At 45.6% G+C, this 18,533-nt stretch overlaps 1 protein-coding gene across 1 annotated transcript in view; it reads left to right on the top strand.

The window, feature by feature from the left end:
* Aldh1l2 (aldehyde dehydrogenase 1 family member L2) overlaps nucleotides 1-11,424 on the top strand; it is a 46,781-nt gene extending 35,357 nt beyond the window's left edge. The window contains exons 18-23 of the mRNA XM_087902164.1: nucleotides 59-158; nucleotides 1,224-1,322; nucleotides 3,343-3,508; nucleotides 6,188-6,293; nucleotides 6,883-7,082; nucleotides 9,340-11,424. Of these exons, the coding sequence (XP_087758290.1) occupies nucleotides 59-158; nucleotides 1,224-1,322; nucleotides 3,343-3,508; nucleotides 6,188-6,293; nucleotides 6,883-7,082; nucleotides 9,340-9,395 (727 nt within the window). The 3' untranslated portion in view covers nucleotides 9,396-11,424. The remainder of the gene's footprint in view (nucleotides 1-58; nucleotides 159-1,223; nucleotides 1,323-3,342; nucleotides 3,509-6,187; nucleotides 6,294-6,882; nucleotides 7,083-9,339) is intronic.
* Nucleotides 11,425-18,533: the final 7,109 nt, after the last annotated feature.

Raw genomic sequence — 18,533 nt, 5'->3', positions numbered from 1 at the left:
GACAGACAGACAGACAGACAGACTGACTAACTGCTCGTTCCTATTTGTTCTCCTCTAGCTGTGCTGTGAGCAACCTGAAGAAGGTCTCCCTTGAGCTTGGCGGAAAATCCCCACTTATAATCTTCAATGACTGTGACCTTGACAAGGCTGTGAGGATGGTGAGTGGGCCCAAACCAGGCGGAAGGTGCTGAGGTCTACGGCGCGCTTCCTCTCCTTTATGGGAGGCCTTCACATTGGATCTAGTTGAACTGGTCAGAAGCAAATGTCATCTTGTTGTTTATCCTAAGGATGCTTAATCGCTTTAAATAGCTTTTTATAATATCTCCCTCCTGTCTGCTAGCACCTTGCTTCCTTCATCCCTTTTCTGTTAGGCTCTGGTTAAACTGTTTAAACAAAACCAGCAAAGGATTTGCCTCCATACCTGACACCCGAGTTCCATCCGCAGACTCACACAGAGAAAGGAAAAACCACATCCTGCAAAGTTGACCTCTGACCTATACACACACACACACACACACACACACACACACACACACATCAGAGTATTTATGCACCTGCCTCCAAAAATTAACATGAAAAATATTTATTTCTAAAATAAAGAGAAACGTAGTTAGCAGGGCTTGCCTTTGCCTGCAATGGAACTCCGGGTTTGATTCCCAGCACAGCATAAACCAGGCATGGTGCTACTCATCTATAAACCCTGCACAGGATTATCTTAGGTAAATCCTCATTATCACACATTTTAAATAAGTGCTCACGAACTGAAACTGGGAAAAGTCAAAACAACTATCTCCCAGCAGTCGCTAAGAGTCACTAACAATCTACAGAACTGTCTCAAGTCTCTGTTACCGTGATGCTTGCTTAAAAACAAGTAGGGCCAGGGCAGAGGGCTCAGTCAGTACAGCAAGTGCAAGGACCAGCATCTGGATTCACAGCACCCACATGATATAGGGCAGTGTGCACCTGGAGTCCCAGCACTGGGAGGTGGGAGCATTCCTGGAGTTCGCTAGCCAGCCAGTTCAGACAAACAACAAGACACCCTGAAAAGAAAAAATTAAAACATGGAGAGCAACCGAGAAACACATGTGGTGTTGACCTCATTTCTATATGCACACACACATGAACATGTTCTCACAAGGAGTTCATCACACATGTTCTCCGTGTGATGGGATGACCAGCTGACCTGAGCAATACTAACATGGCTCTCTCCTCTGTTGCTGAAGGGCATGGGTGCAGTGTTTTTCAATAAAGGAGAGAACTGCATTGCGGCGGGACGGCTGTTCGTGGAAGAGTCCATCCACGACGAATTCGTAACCCGGGTGGTAAGGCATCTTCAGATCTGCTGCGGGTTGTACACCAACAGCTCTCTTGAAAGGCACTTCTGGGATTATTCCTGATTTTGAGATATGTAAGATAGCAATAGCAGTGTTGTGATAGTGTAGGTGGCCAGGAGTGTGGACGGTTCAGTGAGTACTTAACATGCACATGGCCCTGTGTTCCAAAACACACACACACACACACACACACATTCATAAACACACATTCATACACATACATACATGCACACACACACTCATAAACACACACTCATACAAACACATACATGCATACACATTCACACACACATGTACATGCACATACACACACAATGCACTGTCTCATACCTGTAATCCCAGTGTTATACAGGCAGCAGACACCAGCAGAGGCCAGGGACTGACTGATTAAACAGCAAAGACAGACCAACAAGCTTCAGGCACAGGAGAAACTCTGTCTCAAAACACAGATGGAGAACACCTGGGGGGAAACAGCCATGTTGTTCTCTGGCCTGCGCCTGTGTGCACACACATACATTCACCTGCATACACACATATACAGACACATAAACACACAAAAGCAGAGGCATCCTTTCTTCACAGAGAGCATGACACGATTTTCAGAGGCAAGTACTGGGGAGTCAGCGGGCAGTAGTCACTGATACCTTAGGCTTAAAGAGTAATTTACTTTGAGTCTCATTAGAATCCAGCCCACAGAATAGACGTACAGAGGTTTACAGGATCTGACACATGAGGACATTTCCAAAGCAGAGACTAGAAATGTCAAACACTTGCTGTATTGGTCCAGTACAAGCATGTTTTCCACACGGGCAATTTTTTAATTCATTCATCGTATTTCCTTTTTTAAGACTTGGATGAGCAGGATTTCACTGTGTAACTTGCCTAACTGGAATCTTGCTGTGTAGACCAGGCTGGCCTCATACTCAAGAGATCTGCCTGCTTCTAAATTCCAAATGCTGGGATTAAAGACACGCACTACCACAACCAGATGAGATTTATTTGTAACTGTGTGTGCGTGTGCATGCGTGCACCTTGAAGGTCAGAGGTGGTTGTGAGCACCTGACGTAAAAACCAAACAGGTCTTCTGCAAAAGCAAAATGCATTTCTATCCTCTGATCCATCTCGCCAGCCCCTCAACAGCTATGTGCTGAGTTCCCAGCAAAGCCAATTGCTGGGCATTGACAATGCAAATCAGGCAGGCAGCCAGGATCACCATCTTCTGGGCCTTGACAATACAGATCAGGCAGGCAGCCAGGGTCACCATCATGCAGAGCCTCTCTACAGCACGGGGTTTGCAAGGCACCAAGAGATCAGTAGCAGATCTATATTCAAATTCACGGGGTCATGGTGGCCTCCGTCCTTTCTCCTCGTTGAGCTAGAGTTACAGCCGGAAAACGTAGACATAGAAGAGGACCAGGATGAGAAGCAGTATGCGTAGGTGTGCCAGGGAGGAGCAGTGCGACACTTCTCACCAGAACATTCCATCCTAGTTACAGGTCAGGTCAGCCCTGGTTGCACAGAGGATTCTAAGACAGCCTGGGCTACGTGGTGTCTGTCTCAAAAAAACAACCCACAAGGATGTTTTACCACATTTAAAAAGGAGAAAGGGGAAACACTAGAAATTCTTTTGCCATCAAGAGTCCAAGACGTTAATGAAAATTCCAGAATGTCAATTTGCTCTTCACGGGTTAACCTTCAGGATTTGGATACACAGCACTGGGCTTGTATTGTGAGAACATAGTACTTAGGGACTTGACCTTTAAAGTCACAGTGTAGAGCGACTGTGTGTGAGGAGACAAACCATCTAACCCCTTGGGGGCCTCAGTTTTGTCTTCTGTAACATAAAAACATTGAAGACTTCCTTCCAGTGGTGCAGCTGGAAAGAGCCAACCACACATCTGTCCATCACTCATGACACCATGCACCACACGTACAATGCAGCCAGTTGTTACTGATAACGCTGTTACCACTAATGGTGACCATGTTTTGTGAACTGGGCCAAACACAGGTGGAAGAGATTAAAAAGATGAAGATTGGTGATCCACTGGACAGATCTACGGACCATGGGCCCCAAAACCACAAGGCCCATCTGGAAAAGCTGCTGCAGTACTGTGAAACTGGGGTGAAGGAAGGGGCCACCCTGGTATACGGGGGACAACAGGTGCAGCGGTCAGGTAAGAGCATCTCTGCGGAAGTGCCTGGTGCCTGCCCTGCACCCCAAAGCCAGAATGGATGGTAATGACGTTTGTTTTAGTGCTCCCCTGCAGAAGAGTGGTGTGTGGGTGTGTTTGTGCACGTGGGTGTGCATGTGTGTAGGTGTGGTATGTGTGCTTCTGGATGTAGATGTGGAATGTGTGTGCCTATGGATGCATATCTGTATAGGTGCAGCATGTGTGTGTGTGCTGATGTGTGTGTATCTGTATATGAGCAGTGTATGTATATACATGTGTATGTGTGTACATGTGGTGTATATGTGTGTATGTGCAGTGTGTGCTTGTACATGTGTATGTGTGTGAAGGTGTATATGTACAGGGTGTGTGTGTGTGTGCGTGTGTGTGTATGTGTATCTATGTGAATACAAGTGTGCACAGAATTCAGATCCATCAGTTCCCTCTGGAACTGGACTTACAGTGGACTTACAGCCACCAGATTTGAGTGTTGTCAACCAAACGTGAATTCTCTGCTAGAGCAGGCCATACTCCTAATTACTGAGCCATTACTCCAGACCAAGAGTGACATTTATAAGATGATCTAAAATGTGTCTTTATCCTGCTGGGTCACATGTCTGAGTTTTTTGTTGTTGTAGTTGTTGTTTTTGTTTGTTTGTTTGTTTGTTTGTATTTTGGAGACAGGGTTTCTCTATGTAGCCCCGGGAGTCTTGGAACTCACTCTGTAAACCAAGCTGACTTCAAACTCACAGCGATCCACCTGCCACTTTGCCACTTTGAAGCTGAGGGTATGGAGGTCATTTTTCTAAGCCTCCGCTTCCTGCATAGAATGGGATGAAATGTGCACACACTGCAGGGGAATGAGAAAATTGATAAACCAGGCCTTGCCTGTCCAAGGAACAGGGATGATGGGGTGATCAGACTCTGGTTGGTCTTCCCGAGTCTGCTCACTCTGTCACGTAAGTCTCAGCCAACTGAGGCTGGGGAGGTTTCACCTGCTGTCAAGACGGGGCTGGATGTTTTGATCTTCAGAAGCAGCCAACTACTGTTTGGACTGTTACTGTACACCGGCTCTTTATTTTAAATAATGGTGATTACAAGGAAAATAAAAGTATTTATCCTGTGTTTCCTGGATGAGCTGACTTTCCAGAAGACTGAAAAAGTGGTACAAGGAAATTTCCACAAAAGGATTATTGTAATTCAAAAGAATAATAAAAAAAAAGCCAAGTGGTGGTGGTGCACACCTTTAATCCCAGAACGAGGGAGGCAGAGGCTGGTGGATCTCTGAGATGGAGACCAGCCTGATCTACAGAGTAAGTTCTAGGACAGTCAGGTCTACATAGAGGAAACTTGTCTAGGGAGAAGGAAAAAAAAGAGTAGAAAAATCACTAGTTTGCATTTCTCTAGCAGATGAAAATCTTTGATTTAGGGAGAAAATGGTGGTCCATAGAGACTGGTGTCCTTAGACCAAGGCTCTGGGAGCTGGAGAGGGATAAGGCATCTACAGCACTGCTCTTGCAGAAGACCTGGTTTGCTTGCCAGCACCTACACGGGAGATCACAGCTGTAACTCCAGTTCCAGAGGACTTCTGGTCTCCGTGGGCACCGAGCAAGTGCACAGTGTGCATGCATGCAGGCGAACACGTAACATTTTTTTTTTTAAAAAACTTACCATTTTTATTTTATGTGTATGTGTGTTGAGACTGTATGAGGGTCTGTGTAGCACATACTTGCTTGGTTATGTGAATGTGTGTTGAGCCTATATGTGGGTCTGTGTAGCACATGCTTGCTTAGTGTCTGTGACAGTCAGGAGAGTGTCTGGATCTCCTGGGACTGCAGATCCGGATGCCAGTGAGTTGCCATGTGAGTGCTGGGAATCAAACCTGGGTCTTCTGGAAGAACAAGTGCTCTTAACCACTGAGCCATATCATCAGGCCTCAATTATTTCTTTTAAAGGAAAACACGATATAGAGAACCAAAGAATCACCTAACAAAGCAATAGCAAATTAAAAATGCTAAGATATTCAACAGTACAGCCAGGTAGGGTGGCAAACACCTTAACTCCAGCACTTGCAAACGTGAGGCAGGATCGAGGTTCAGGACCAGCCTGAGCTACACAGCCAGTTCCAGGAAACCTTGGAGAATACGGAGATATTGTCTCAACAGAACAAAACAGAAGAGGGAAGGGCAGGAGGAGGAAATAACAAAGAGTCACGTGAGAAATTAAACATCAAAGGCACCTGTATATTTATTTAAGTGTTTAGTTAAACCAAAGAGGGTAGTAACTATCAAACACTGGAGGAAACAAAAGAGAAATACAAATAAAGAATGTGCCCATGTCATGAGAGTTAATCTCTATTGTGGCTACATCCAAACTGCCTTTTTTTTTGCCCAACTTGCAGTGAAATGTTGGGAATGAAAATGGAGTCTGGGACCTGCTTTCAGACTCGTCAGTGGGGGAAAGATAACAACTCAAAGGTGCTGAACTATGACTATTGATTAATTACATGCTCTCCTTTCACACCCTTGAGCTTTTCATAATAAAGTCAGTAAAAAATGAGCAGCCAGGAAGTCCCCTCTCACACAGAAGACGGTTCTCTTCTTGTTTAGCCAAGCCTGGACTACCTCAGTTAACTGGGGATGAAAGCGATCTTGCCGTGGCTGATGTTTCTCTTGTTCCTCGCAGGCTTCTTCATGGAACCGACTGTGTTCACGGACGTCGAGGACCACATGTACCTCGCCAGAGAGGAATCCTTCGGGCCTATCATGGTCATTTCTAAGTTTCAAAACGGGTATGTTCCCCAGGCACACTGTGTGTCATGGGTTTCAGCTAGATAGCTTCTCTGCCTGGTGCTGTCCCTAGAGCATGCACTCAATGGGCGTGCAATTCTCCACCCTAAGAGTAAATCAGCTGGTTAATTAGAAGCACCTGGGGGCTGGACGATAGCTTATCAGGCAAAGTGCTTCCTGAGCAAAGGGGAGGGCGGGAGTGCAGATCCCAGCACCCACTTACGAGGGAGTTGTGGCACCATGGCGGCTGCAAACTCAGAGCTGGGCAGAGACAGGAATGTCACCCCACAAGCCAATCCAGCCTGACAGTGAACTCCAGGTTCAATGAGGGACCCTGTCTCAAAAGCTAAGGAGACAGAATAGCTGCGTTTGAGGAAGACAGGAGAGCTCAGGGGCTGGACAGTTCTGAAGAGGGGCGCACACAGGAAAAAAGTCCCCAAAAATTGGCAGAGGAAGCACACAAATGATCCCTGCAGACTGAAAAAGATGGTGCTGGGGAAATGGAATGAGATACTCCCTGACTTATGTGAAGAGTGGAATACTCTCCCTGCAATTCTAATGGTGTCTTCTTCTTCTGGAAACATCTTACAGGGACATCGATGGAGTTCTGCGCCGAGCAAATAACACCGAATATGGTTTGGCCTCTGGGGTGTTCACGAGAGACATCAACAAGGCCATGTACGTGAGTGACAAGCTGGAGGCAGGAACGGTTTTCATCAACACCTACAACAAGACAGACGTGGCCGCCCCTTTCGGCGGAGTGAAGCAGTCTGGCTTTGGGAAGGACTTAGGTGAGTGTGGCTTATTTTGCTGCTGGACATCTACGCTACACCACACAGGAACATTACGTTCATGCCTCCACACTCCCTGATTATTTTAAAGGGATCTCCTACACAGCAGCTTACGAAGGGCACTGGAATTTTAAAAACCATTCAGTACATTTAAGAGAACTACAACTGTTTGGGTGCATGGTTAAGTGTGTCATGCCATACATGTGTGCTCTGGGGACAATTGTCTATGTTGGTTCTCTTCTTTCACCCCATGGATTCTGGAGATTTAACACAGGTCAAGGGGCTTGCTTGAGAAGTGCCTTTACTCACTCAGAAATCTCATGAAATCTCATGGGTTAATTGATTTAGCTAAAACATTTTTTTTGTTTGTTTTCTTAAAGATTTATTTATTTATTTATTTATTTATTTATTTATTTATTATGTATTCAGTGTTCTGTCTGCATATATCACTGCAGGCCAGAAAAGGGCACCAAATCTCATTACAGATGGTTGTGAGCACATGTGGTTGCTGGGACTTGAACTCTGGACCTTTGGAAGAGCAGACAAAGGTCTTAACCACTGAGGCATCTCTCCAGCCCCCTAAAACATGTTTTGAAATATCTGACTTTCAGTATAAAGTTGGTTTTGTGGAACTCAGTGGAACCAAGAAGAGTCTGGGGGGTCAAAGTAGCTCTGGGGTGGTCCTGTTTCTGAGTCTTGCAGAGTCACCGAGATAAGCAGGCTCTGTTAGGCATGTAGGGCCTCTAGGAAGAGAGAACACACGATGCTGGACGCAGTTCACGGTGAGCGGTTGCCCTGACATCTCTCAAGCCACAGCTCACTCTGGATGCTGAGATTGTGCTGGGCCCTCGTGTAAGACTTTACCTGATGAACGCAAGCGAGGGAACCCAGCAGAAAGCTGCTAGGAAGCCATTGCTCCGATCAGGGAAACCGGGCCCAGAACGGCTGGATGAGGTGCCCAGTTCCACACAGACAGGCGCAGACAGAGAAGTAAAGTCTGGCAGTCCCACTGCAGAACTCACCTCCAACTCTGTAGTCCTCCATTGCTTAAAAATATCAAGTGTAAAAATACACGTTAGGATGGGAGACTATGGTATGGTGGTTCAGGCCTGCAATCCAGCACTTAAGAGCACAGGAGAGGAGGACCAATTCAAGAGCATCCTTGGCCAAACAGCAAATGTGAGGACAGCCTAGGCTATGTGAATCTCAATACAATCTGAAACAAAAATACTTGATTTGCAGAAACATCCCTGCAAATTTGGCTCATTTAAGGTATTAGATTCTGTTTCCTAGCGATTTTTGACAATGCATTTATAGGAATAAAAAGTGGTTTGGGTCTAAGACACAGTTGCAGCTTTTCTTGGAAACTTTTTGTTATAGAAGCAGCCGTATCTGTTTGTTCTCTGACAGGGTAACCGACAGCTAAAGGCTTGTTTTACTATAAAACAAAACGCCTCGTGGCTCCTACATGTTTGAAGGCTCCTTGGCTCAGTGTAGTCTCACTCTTGGTTATCTTGGGTTATAGTAACCTAGGGGCTGTAAAATATCTGACCTGATTGCTCTGGAGAAGGCTGGGAACAAGTTTGTCATCCTTCCTCATTACTCTAATGAGGGAAACAAGTTTGACAGCCCTCTACCACGTTCTTCAGACTCCTTGTGGCATCCCACCCTTGGCAGTACCCTCTCTTGTGTTCATTAGTCTCCTTGTGGCAACCTGGCCTTGGCCTCTGTACTCTATCAAGTTCACTCATCTCCTGTGGCGCCTGTTCTTGACTTCAGTAGAAATCACTTGTCTGGAAACAGGTGAAGCCTAGATATGGTCTTCTATCTCCAACAAGCGAAGGAAGCTGCACCGCCATTCCCCTCAGTGAACGTCCCCAAGCTTCCCTCCCTGTACTCAACTCTACTTTATTTAATGCAACTGAACAGACAGCACCCTGGTCACAGGACCGCAAAATGAAGAAACAGAGTTTATAAAGCAGGGAATAGGAGGGAGGTTAGGGCTGAAGCTCACCAGCCAACACCCAAATCCTTGGAGGACCTGGTAGGCTAACTCTAGCTCTCACTACTTATCACGATCTATGATCCACTAGCATCCACACTGTGAGGACTGTTAGCGATGACTAACGTCAGAACCTTCCCCTAACTTACTTCAAGGCTCTCAACATCCCGTGTGAACCTGAGGAGCACAGGCCTAGGCCACAAGTCTCTACCCATCCTTGTGTGTGATCTACTGGCTACTCTTCTCTCCCCCCAGGTGAGGAAGCTCTGAACGAATACCTCAAAACCAAAACCGTGACACTGGAGTATTAGAGCAGCATTGGCGTCAGGAAGCCGTTGACGAGCAGTCACTGATGAACGAAGAACCGTCTGGGAGCCACAAAAATATACAGAAGGACCAAGAAGACCAAAAAGAGGATCAGGCCACTTGTCCAGCCGTTTGCCTGAGTGTTGGGCCTCTTGGGGAGCATGTGCCCGAGGACCTCAGTAAATTCCAGTACACATCTTTATTACCACCAAATGTCTTACCTCCGTCAGGCTTAACAATGTTGGGTATCGTGTGTATTTCTAAAGTGTGGGAGGCGCTCTCTCCCAGGAAGAACTACTCTCTTCAAGACCATCCTTCTTGAACACACTGACCTCCCTCAGCTATAACATACAGGACTGCTGGGTCTCTAACTCCTAAGCCATACATAGGGGATACTGACAATTATTCCTTTACTTCTGCTTTCAAAGAACAGGGTATCCCCATAAAATGTGATGGCTGTCTTTTTCATTCTCGCAGTAGACCGATCTTTGTGCCTTTGACTATTCTGTTGCCCATGATGACATGACAGATGAGCACCCAGGAACACGTCCTCCAGAACTACCAACCTGGTACAAAATTAAGTTCTGAGGACACCAAAATTACTGACATCGTCTTTGGTCCTATAGTTTAAACCCCAGTAAACATCTTTCCAGGCGAATTTTGGGAGGTAAACAGCGTGAGACTGCCAATCTTAGTCATAATAGACTGACTTACTGTCTGGCTTGGAAAAATGACCCAACGTCTCTGAACTATGTCTTCCTTATTTGTAAACAGAAGATCCCAGTGCCTTCTCAGACCCCTCCTTATAAGGACTCTGTGCAAAAAGCAAGGCACCACTACAGTGCTTCACTGAAAATAGTCAATTAAAGTCATTCCGTCACTATTTTAGAAGTAATAAGTAAATTGGCTGGGTGAGGTGAAGGCTCACTAATCAGTGAAGCTAACTGATGGGTAAATGAACTTCCAACACTTCTCAGTCATCACTGCTTGTACTCCTCTTCCCGTCTATTCTCCTCACATATGGCAGGCTACAGTACATGCCACATACAGTACAACGCAATAAAGGTCATGCCGTGAAAAACGGTGTTCATGTGCAATACTTCAGGTCTGTAACGCCAGACTCAGGAAGCCACGGAGAGATGACCACTGTCCCTTGAGGTCAACGTGGACTGTGCAGAAAGCTCAAGGCCAGTCTGGGTATCGAAAACAAACAAAAGCCAGACTATAAAATGTCAATGGCAGCAAGGAAAGCATCACCCTCTGCATGGCTTTTCTCCTGGCTGCCAACTCACCCTCTCAGGGGACATTCTGTCCTCCCACTCTTCGACCTGCTGGCTCTGCTGCTCACTGGCTGTGGAATGTCAGACAAGGTGGTGACTTAAACAATCCCGACTCTATTTGGTGTATGAAAGACGGTGATGAACGCCATGACTTATTTGGAAAAGTGTTGGCCTGCATTTGCCCAGCATCTGCATGACATCATTCAAGAGCTGGCCACGGCTCCCGTGTGGTGCTCACATCGTGTCCCGCAGTGACACGGGTTAAACTACACCTTCTGACATGTAACCAGAGGAAGGAGACTTCCTGGTCCCAGAAGGTGGCCAGAACAGTTAGTGATTCACTAACATCTTTACTTTAAAGTGCAACTTCGATGAACACTAACTCCCTGGCGTGGCAGACACTCCTGAGGAGTACTCGCTCCTTAGAGACTAGATGGGTGTTTAGGAAATAACGTTAGAGACAGAAAACGTTCTCAAGGTAAGACCCAGACTTGACCAATGCATCAAATACTGCTGTCCAGCATGTTTTATTACACTACAACCCACTACAGCAGTTATCCCATCCAATCTTGCCAGATGATGAATGAAGGTGAATGAAGGAGTTCTTTACCTGCGCCCACACACGACATGGCCTTATACACTACTGTGTCTCTGCTTCCTCCATCATGGGGTCCTTTTCAAAGCCTGACAGTCCTGATACTCTGCTCAGAAACTAAGGGTTTGTTTAGAATAAAGTTCGGTGTGTTTACTACAACCTATGCATCTCTGTCTTCACCTCTGTTGACTTCTCTATGTTCTGTCTGTCCTGGAGGATCTGATGTTCCAGACACACCAAACCTGCCCACAATGATTCCTTATGCTATCACAGTGATGGTAATAGTTTTAGTTGCTGGGTTGGGCACACGGCACTCGACATGTAAATATTCTCTTAGAGCTGACTTTTACTTACCAGGTTGCTTCAATGAACATGGAGCTGGAAAGAAAAGCAACTGAGAAGATGGGCCTACAGCGGCACATCCCTACCTCCTGCAGAACTGTCCTAGATGGCCATAGCGCTTTGCTGCCTCACACTGAGGTTTCGACAAAAATCATGTTCCATGACAGTTCCTGCACAGCATACAGGACTTGACCACTCTGTCATCCTGTGCCTCCGTGTTCTTTCTGTACCGCTCGGCACAAACTCATCGGTACCAAGCAGCTCAGTGCAGAAAACCTCTGGGAACAAGTGCTGACTTTGTTCAGGGCTGTATCTCCTGTGCCTAAGATGTTGGAGAGCTCAATAAACATCTGCTTTCCAGATGAAAGGTCAGGTGAACCGCCTAAAACACACAGCTACTGAATATTTGTGCAGTAACATCATGGTCTTAACCATGTGATTTCTACTGCAAATGCTTGCAATAGGGCTTGGGGACTTGAGAGAAAAATACAAATAATGACTTCATGAACTTAAAACAAAAAACCAGCACCACAAGTATCTGCAAAAGCTTTTCCACAAGTGGTGAGGACAAGGGGGGAATGAGCCAAATGTGCTGCTCCATACTAACGTTCCATGAAAGTGGGAGAGACAAGGGAAGCCATGGCTCAGGGGAATGGCCCTGATACTGCTCTTGCAAATACACTCTAAAATTTCACTTCTGTATCAAATGATGTTTAAAGAAAAGATGCAATTGATGCAATTTTCTTTCCAATCAGGCTTCAAAACCATGAAAGGGAGTAAGAGTGACTGAGAGGTTGGCTTTGGTGGCTCACGCCTTTAATCCAAGTATGTCAGGAGGCAGAGGTAGGCCTGGATTACGTAGTAGATGCAAGGCCAGCCAAGGCTACATAGGGGGACCCTTTCACAAAGAAAGAGTAAATGAAAGAAGGGCGAAATGATTGCCAGGAATTTATAACCTTACATGAACACTCAAGTGAACTTTCAATAGTACCTAACTATGTAAAAACTACAAGAAGCTGACTCAGCATTAGTTTCTTTTCACAGAAATGAACACACACCTGAGACTGCTGTGTTCTTCATTGATACACTGGTCAATTGGATGCTAACTGATCACTTCCATTCTCAATCAGCAAGGCCAAAATCACTGCACTTCCGGCTGGGAAGGTTCATCTCACGCACCCTGCTCGTAACTAACGGATGTGAAGGCTCTGTGACAAGATGGAGGGGAATCCACAGATTAGAGTCTCCTAGAAATGTGTTCTGTTTTCTTTAGAAAAAAATTTAAGTCAGGAAATGAACCAATGTTTAAGCTCAAGCAATTTATTGACACAAAATTGAAAGAAAAGAGTTTATTGACACAATAAATTCCAAGAAAGGCTCTGTACCAGACACTGGGAGACAGAGAGAGGGCCTTACCACAGAAGTGGACACACAGAATTACATTCGAATACAGCAATACATACAACATGAAGTATGGTTACACAATTAAATTAACAATTTAACATGACAATTAGGGATAAAAGTCATTTACATGCTGTTTTCTTATTCCCTTTCCACAGAACAGAGCAAAAAACACATTAAAAAAAAACAGTGCAACAACCACACAGTAAAATACACAAATATGAAATTCATAATTGAAGAAGGGTTTGTACACACACATGTGTAGTAAAAGCACTTCCGGCAGTGGCTAATACAGGAAGGGCTTGGGGAGAACGAGCCAGTCTCCTCTACCGAGTGCATATGAAATGCAAACAGCTTTGGAGCTGACAACACAGACAGAAAGCCCTGGACTCACTGCCCACTAATGCTCCCCAATCTCCAGTACGCAGGGGTCTGGCTTTCATGTCCGAGTTCCTGTTTCCACTGATGTCTGATATACCACTGAGTAATGTGAACCTTCACATTTTCAAGTTTCGAATGCCTACCATGGGATTTCTAGACTTTTAAAGTCGCCTTCAGGGAAGTTTTGCTTTTTTCCTATCTGACGTCAAACTAATATTGGAGGTTGGTATTTCTCAATTGTTACTAACGTGACAACAATTTAGTATTATATCCTTACGAAATGATTCTTGTGCATTTAAAATCTTCAATGTGTGTGTACATACACATTAAAAATTAAATACATATACATACATATATAAATACATACATACATACATATGATTATAAATGACCTTTTATAACCTGAGGTTAAATCTAACGTTTTGGAAACAGCCTGTCCTTGAGTCCTGAATAATTCGCTCATTCACAGTGACTTGGGGTAACATAGCTATCACAGTGAGTTTTCATTTTCCCTGACCCATGCACATGCAGGCAGCACTAACTGGACTCAACAGGCTACATATACACAAATACAAATGACATGCTAGAGAAGGGAGTACGATTTGGGGTTGGATATAATCTAGATAATGTGTATACATGAAATTGTCAATGAATGAAAAATATTCTAAAGTTTCTTTATTGTTTCGCCCCTCCCCCCCATCTATCACAAGACAGTACAAAGGACCTACATTTACTTGGAGGGCACCCTTACTGTGGAGAAAGCAGTCCAGGCAGGGTAACAGAGCAATGACAACTGGACACACAAGCCCAGGCAAACCTCAGCAGACAGGACCAGAGAAGATCCTCTGCTGGGCACACCACAGTCAAAGATGTGGAAACACTAACTGAAGAAACAATAATAAATGATGTAAGAGAGAAACATTAGCTCACACACAAAGGCAGGAAAATCAGAGGAAGGAGAAGCACCTCCACCTTCTTTCTATCCTGGTTGGGACCCGGTATCTGTGTTCTTTCTACTGTGTAAAATGGGGGGTGTTTGTGGTTATTTCCTCTGAAACCCTGGCTGCGACCGGGTATGCCCAGGGTAAGGGAGAGGACCACTGGAAAAAAAAAATTACACAAAACTACAAACCGAGTGATCAGAAGGGCACCTTTTAGCATGACAAGAGCTCCTAAGCATTTTTTTCTCTACTCCAACCATCAAACCGCATTGTATCTTCACTAATATAGGGCTACAATCTGGTGATTTCTGGGCATGCAGAATAACCTTGGCAACTCTAAATGTCAGTGTCTTATGGTGTCTATTGCTGTGAAGAGAAACCATGACCACGGTGACTTACACAAAAGAACATTTAAGTGGGACAGTCTTACAGTCTGGAGGTTCAGTCCATTACAAAGCATGGTGGTGTGCAGGCAAGAGCAGAGATCTACAGCTTGATCCACAAACACAGAAAGAAGACTGCAAAACTGGACCTAGTGTGAGCATGTAAGACCTCAAAGGCCACACCCACAGAAACACACTTCATCCAACAAGGGCACACCTCCAGACAGGACCACATGCTATGAGCCAGATGTACAACGTTTTCTTGTGGTTAACATTATTTTTAGAGTCCTTGAACAACTGAATCACAGCAAAAACCATCTTTTACTTGTGAGCCTTCAGTTTATGGAAATATACTGTCGGCTAACTTGACTAAGATGGAATGAATGTTCCTTCCTGGAACACTGGGACTGTTCTTCAAAGTGTCTACTCTTGCAAAAATTTTAAATGCCTCTGCTGATCATAAAAAAAAGCAGGTCACAAGACAAAGAGCTGATCCACTTCTGTACAAACATCCTTGCAGGCTCAGGATAACCAAGTTACCTTCAAGACATCTGTTGCAAATGTTAAGCTCTTCTTAAACAAAGACCTCCAAAACGTAATTTCTGTTGGCTCTCCACAACATCCACCTGATCTACTGATGGAGAATCTTTGTAAACCAATTATCTCTAAGAGGTGGGACCAAGCCAGGTGGTGGTGGTGCACGCCTTTAATCCCAGCACTCGGTAGGCAGACAAAGTCGGATCTCTGTGAATTCGAGGCCAGCCGGGTCTACAAGAGCTAGTCGTAGGACAGACTCCAAGCTACAGAGAAACCCTGTGTTGAAAAACTACATACACAAAAAAAGAGGTGGGACTAAGGGTGTGGCTTTCTGGAACCAGGAGAGAAAAAAAAAACGGCACTACGTACCATCTCTCTGTGTGGTTCCCTAGCCACACAGTTGAGCTTGGAATTCTCGCTCCTGTTTCATGAGTTTCCCCCTTATAATGAATAAAAATATAATTGTTTTATCTTTTAGATAGCCTGGTTATTTCATGGACCAAGATAATTGAACAGTTGGTAAGCAATGTGAGGCTTGGGTCTCCAGCAGTTTTAGTCAGCTGCCATGAGGCAACACATGGTGCATTCAAAGATAGTATTGCTGTGAGTCGGCCCTGAACAGCTGCCAGATGAGGAAACATGTACAACCTATGCCACCAGCAACTGCGCAGCAGGCTTCTGGGTCCAGGTTTGCCGCCCCACCAACTTCCCTGGGGGTCTCTGTCAGCATTGCTGCCTTGCTGTCCTTGGGCTTGTATGGCTGCTGACCAGTTAGGGATCTACGCAGAGCGCACTCTCAGTGATTAACACTGAATAACTGTTTTTAATCGGAACATCTTTCACTATTTACGGCTAAAACCAGGTGCAAGCCAGCCACGAGTCTTCAACTGTGCCGCGACACCTACTGGCTGGTAACTGGTACTGGCTCAGGGGTTAAGAGCACTAACTGCTCTTCCAGAGGACCTGGGTTCAATTCCTACAACCCACATGGCAACACATATCTGTCTATACCTCCTGTTCCAGGGTATCTGACACTCGCACATAACACATACATTCAGGCAAAACACCAATGTACATAAAATACAATTTAAAAAAAAGACTCTGAGGTTTCTGGCTAAGACAGATCTAAGTAGACAAACGGCGATGAGGAAAGGCTCACTCAGAGATTAAGATTTAAAGGAGAAATTGAGATGTTCACTAAATACTATGCCCCCATCCCGCAACTCTGACTTCCAGAGTCGGCTGTCATTACTTGAGCGATCGACTACCCCTGTTAAAGCTGCCTTTGTAATTATTCAGCTACCCATAAGGCTCCACGTCAGGGTTGCCTGTCATCAGTGTGTGACACACTCACGCCAACCCCGTGTTATGGGGAATCTCACACAATCACATTCTGCTTAAGGTGTGGCTGCCTCAGGACACCCAATACAAATAAAAGATCGGAGTGCGCTTGATGCTTCCCCTTAGCCCCTGCGTTCTTGGATCATTAAGACCTTGGAGTAAGTTTTCCTATCTTCTGTTTATTAAAGCTGTATCTTTTATATTAAGCAAGTCTGGTTAATTTTTAATTACCGATCAATGTGGTCCCTTCACCTGTGTACAATGTGCAAGGCGTGGGCCACCTGTCATCAGCGTGTGACCTAGTCACGTCTTACCCCTGTGCACGTTAGGCAGCCTTTAAAAGCTGGCATCTTTGCTCTGTCTGTACACGATTTCCAGGCCCGTGTGCACTTTCCCTTTTAATAAACTCATAAGTGGGTTTGTTGGCCTCTCGTGTTCTCTTCCCGCTCGGGACAGATCATTTAATTGGTGCCAAGACTCGAGAGACTCTACCGCCCCAAGCCTTTCTCTGGAAATCAGAAAACAGCTCAGGCCCCTCTCCTCCTTTATAGCCCCATATTTCTTTATGGTGTAGTAGCCAGGCTTTGAAGCCATTGGGCCGATCCAAAGTGATCATGTAGCCCTGTAGACAGGCTGTCTCTGCCTGGCAAAGGTCAGGATGTTGGCTGCTCCTTTCTTTGTAATTTGGAGGATACCTTATAGAGATGCTAATTCAAGCCTATGTGACAGCTACATACTCAGCAGACAGGTAGATGCGGACGTGAAAAAAGGCCATTTTACCTGGTTGCTGACGTGACAAAATGCTGGTATATTTTCCCACTCAATTTATGTGTTGATATAAAAGCTGTCTGTGTTATTTTCCTGGGAAACTACATTTCCCAGGAGGCCCCGGTGCGCAGGTGCAGAGTAAAGCGTGGCCCGCCTGACTCAGAAGACTTCATATCCCAGAAACACAAGCACCCATAATCCAACGCAAAAGCCCCGTCTGATGCACATACGTTGGGGTGGTCTTTAAAAGGCAAAGCCGTGGTGCCTTCGCTCTCTCTCCTTCCTGTTTCCCACCAGCACAGTCCCCCATGCCCCTCCCTGTAATAAAGTTACACATGGGTTCGTGTGTACCTCGTGGTTTCTCTCATATTCCACAGAAAAGAACAACATTGGTGAGGTGACTCGACCAGGAGTGGAAAGCCGGAGCTTGGGCTAGGCGCCGCCTGGGCCTCCGGCTTCCTCCCTGGACACAAACAGAACCGAGGACTGTAAGGAGCCATCAGAACGTCGCCATTGTTAAATGGTGCTGGCCTCCTACAGCTTGGAGGTAAACAGATCCTTTGTTGCTGCCGCATGGGCCAGAGCGCCTGGGGCTTGTATTTTTGCATTTCAGTGCCTTGGTTCCCTGGCCTATCTCGAAAATCCCGGGCTCCAGCAAATGGTATTAACCAATCAGCACCCGAGCCTCTCCACCCTAGAAAAGCAGCTGCCGCTTGGGCTTCTCGCTCTCTCTCACTTCCTCTTTCGTTTTCTCTCCCTCAGCTGCTCTCCCTCTCTCTGTCTTTTCTCTCCTTTTCCCTTTCCTCAATTTTCCTCAACCGAGTGCTCCAAATAAAGGCGTGATTTGGGAAGGAATCTCGATTTCGTGGTCGCTTCTGCTTGCTGGACAAGGAATGCATCTCACAACTGGTGCCAGAATACCCGGGAACCCGCAACCCCGAGATCGGACACCAGAGAGAGCGAGACGAGTTTTCAGAACCCGACACGCATAGCTGTGACGTTAGTGAAATCCTCCAGGTAAAGGGGAGGATAGAGAATAGGCCTAAAAAGAAAAAAGGAAAAATCAAAGGAAAAGTATCTGAAAGAAGGTACCAAAAGTAACGGGAAAGAAAAACCCCATAAGTTCAGTGCAGGAGGAGCTTGAGAAAACAGCCGCCAGACTTGAGTAAAAGCG

This window comes from Myodes glareolus, chromosome 26, assembly GCF_982192425.1.
Source record: "Myodes glareolus chromosome 26, mMyoGla1.1, whole genome shotgun sequence".
Lineage (NCBI taxonomy): Eukaryota > Metazoa > Chordata > Mammalia > Rodentia > Cricetidae > Myodes > Myodes glareolus.
This window is presented reverse-complemented; position numbering and strand designations above follow the sequence as displayed.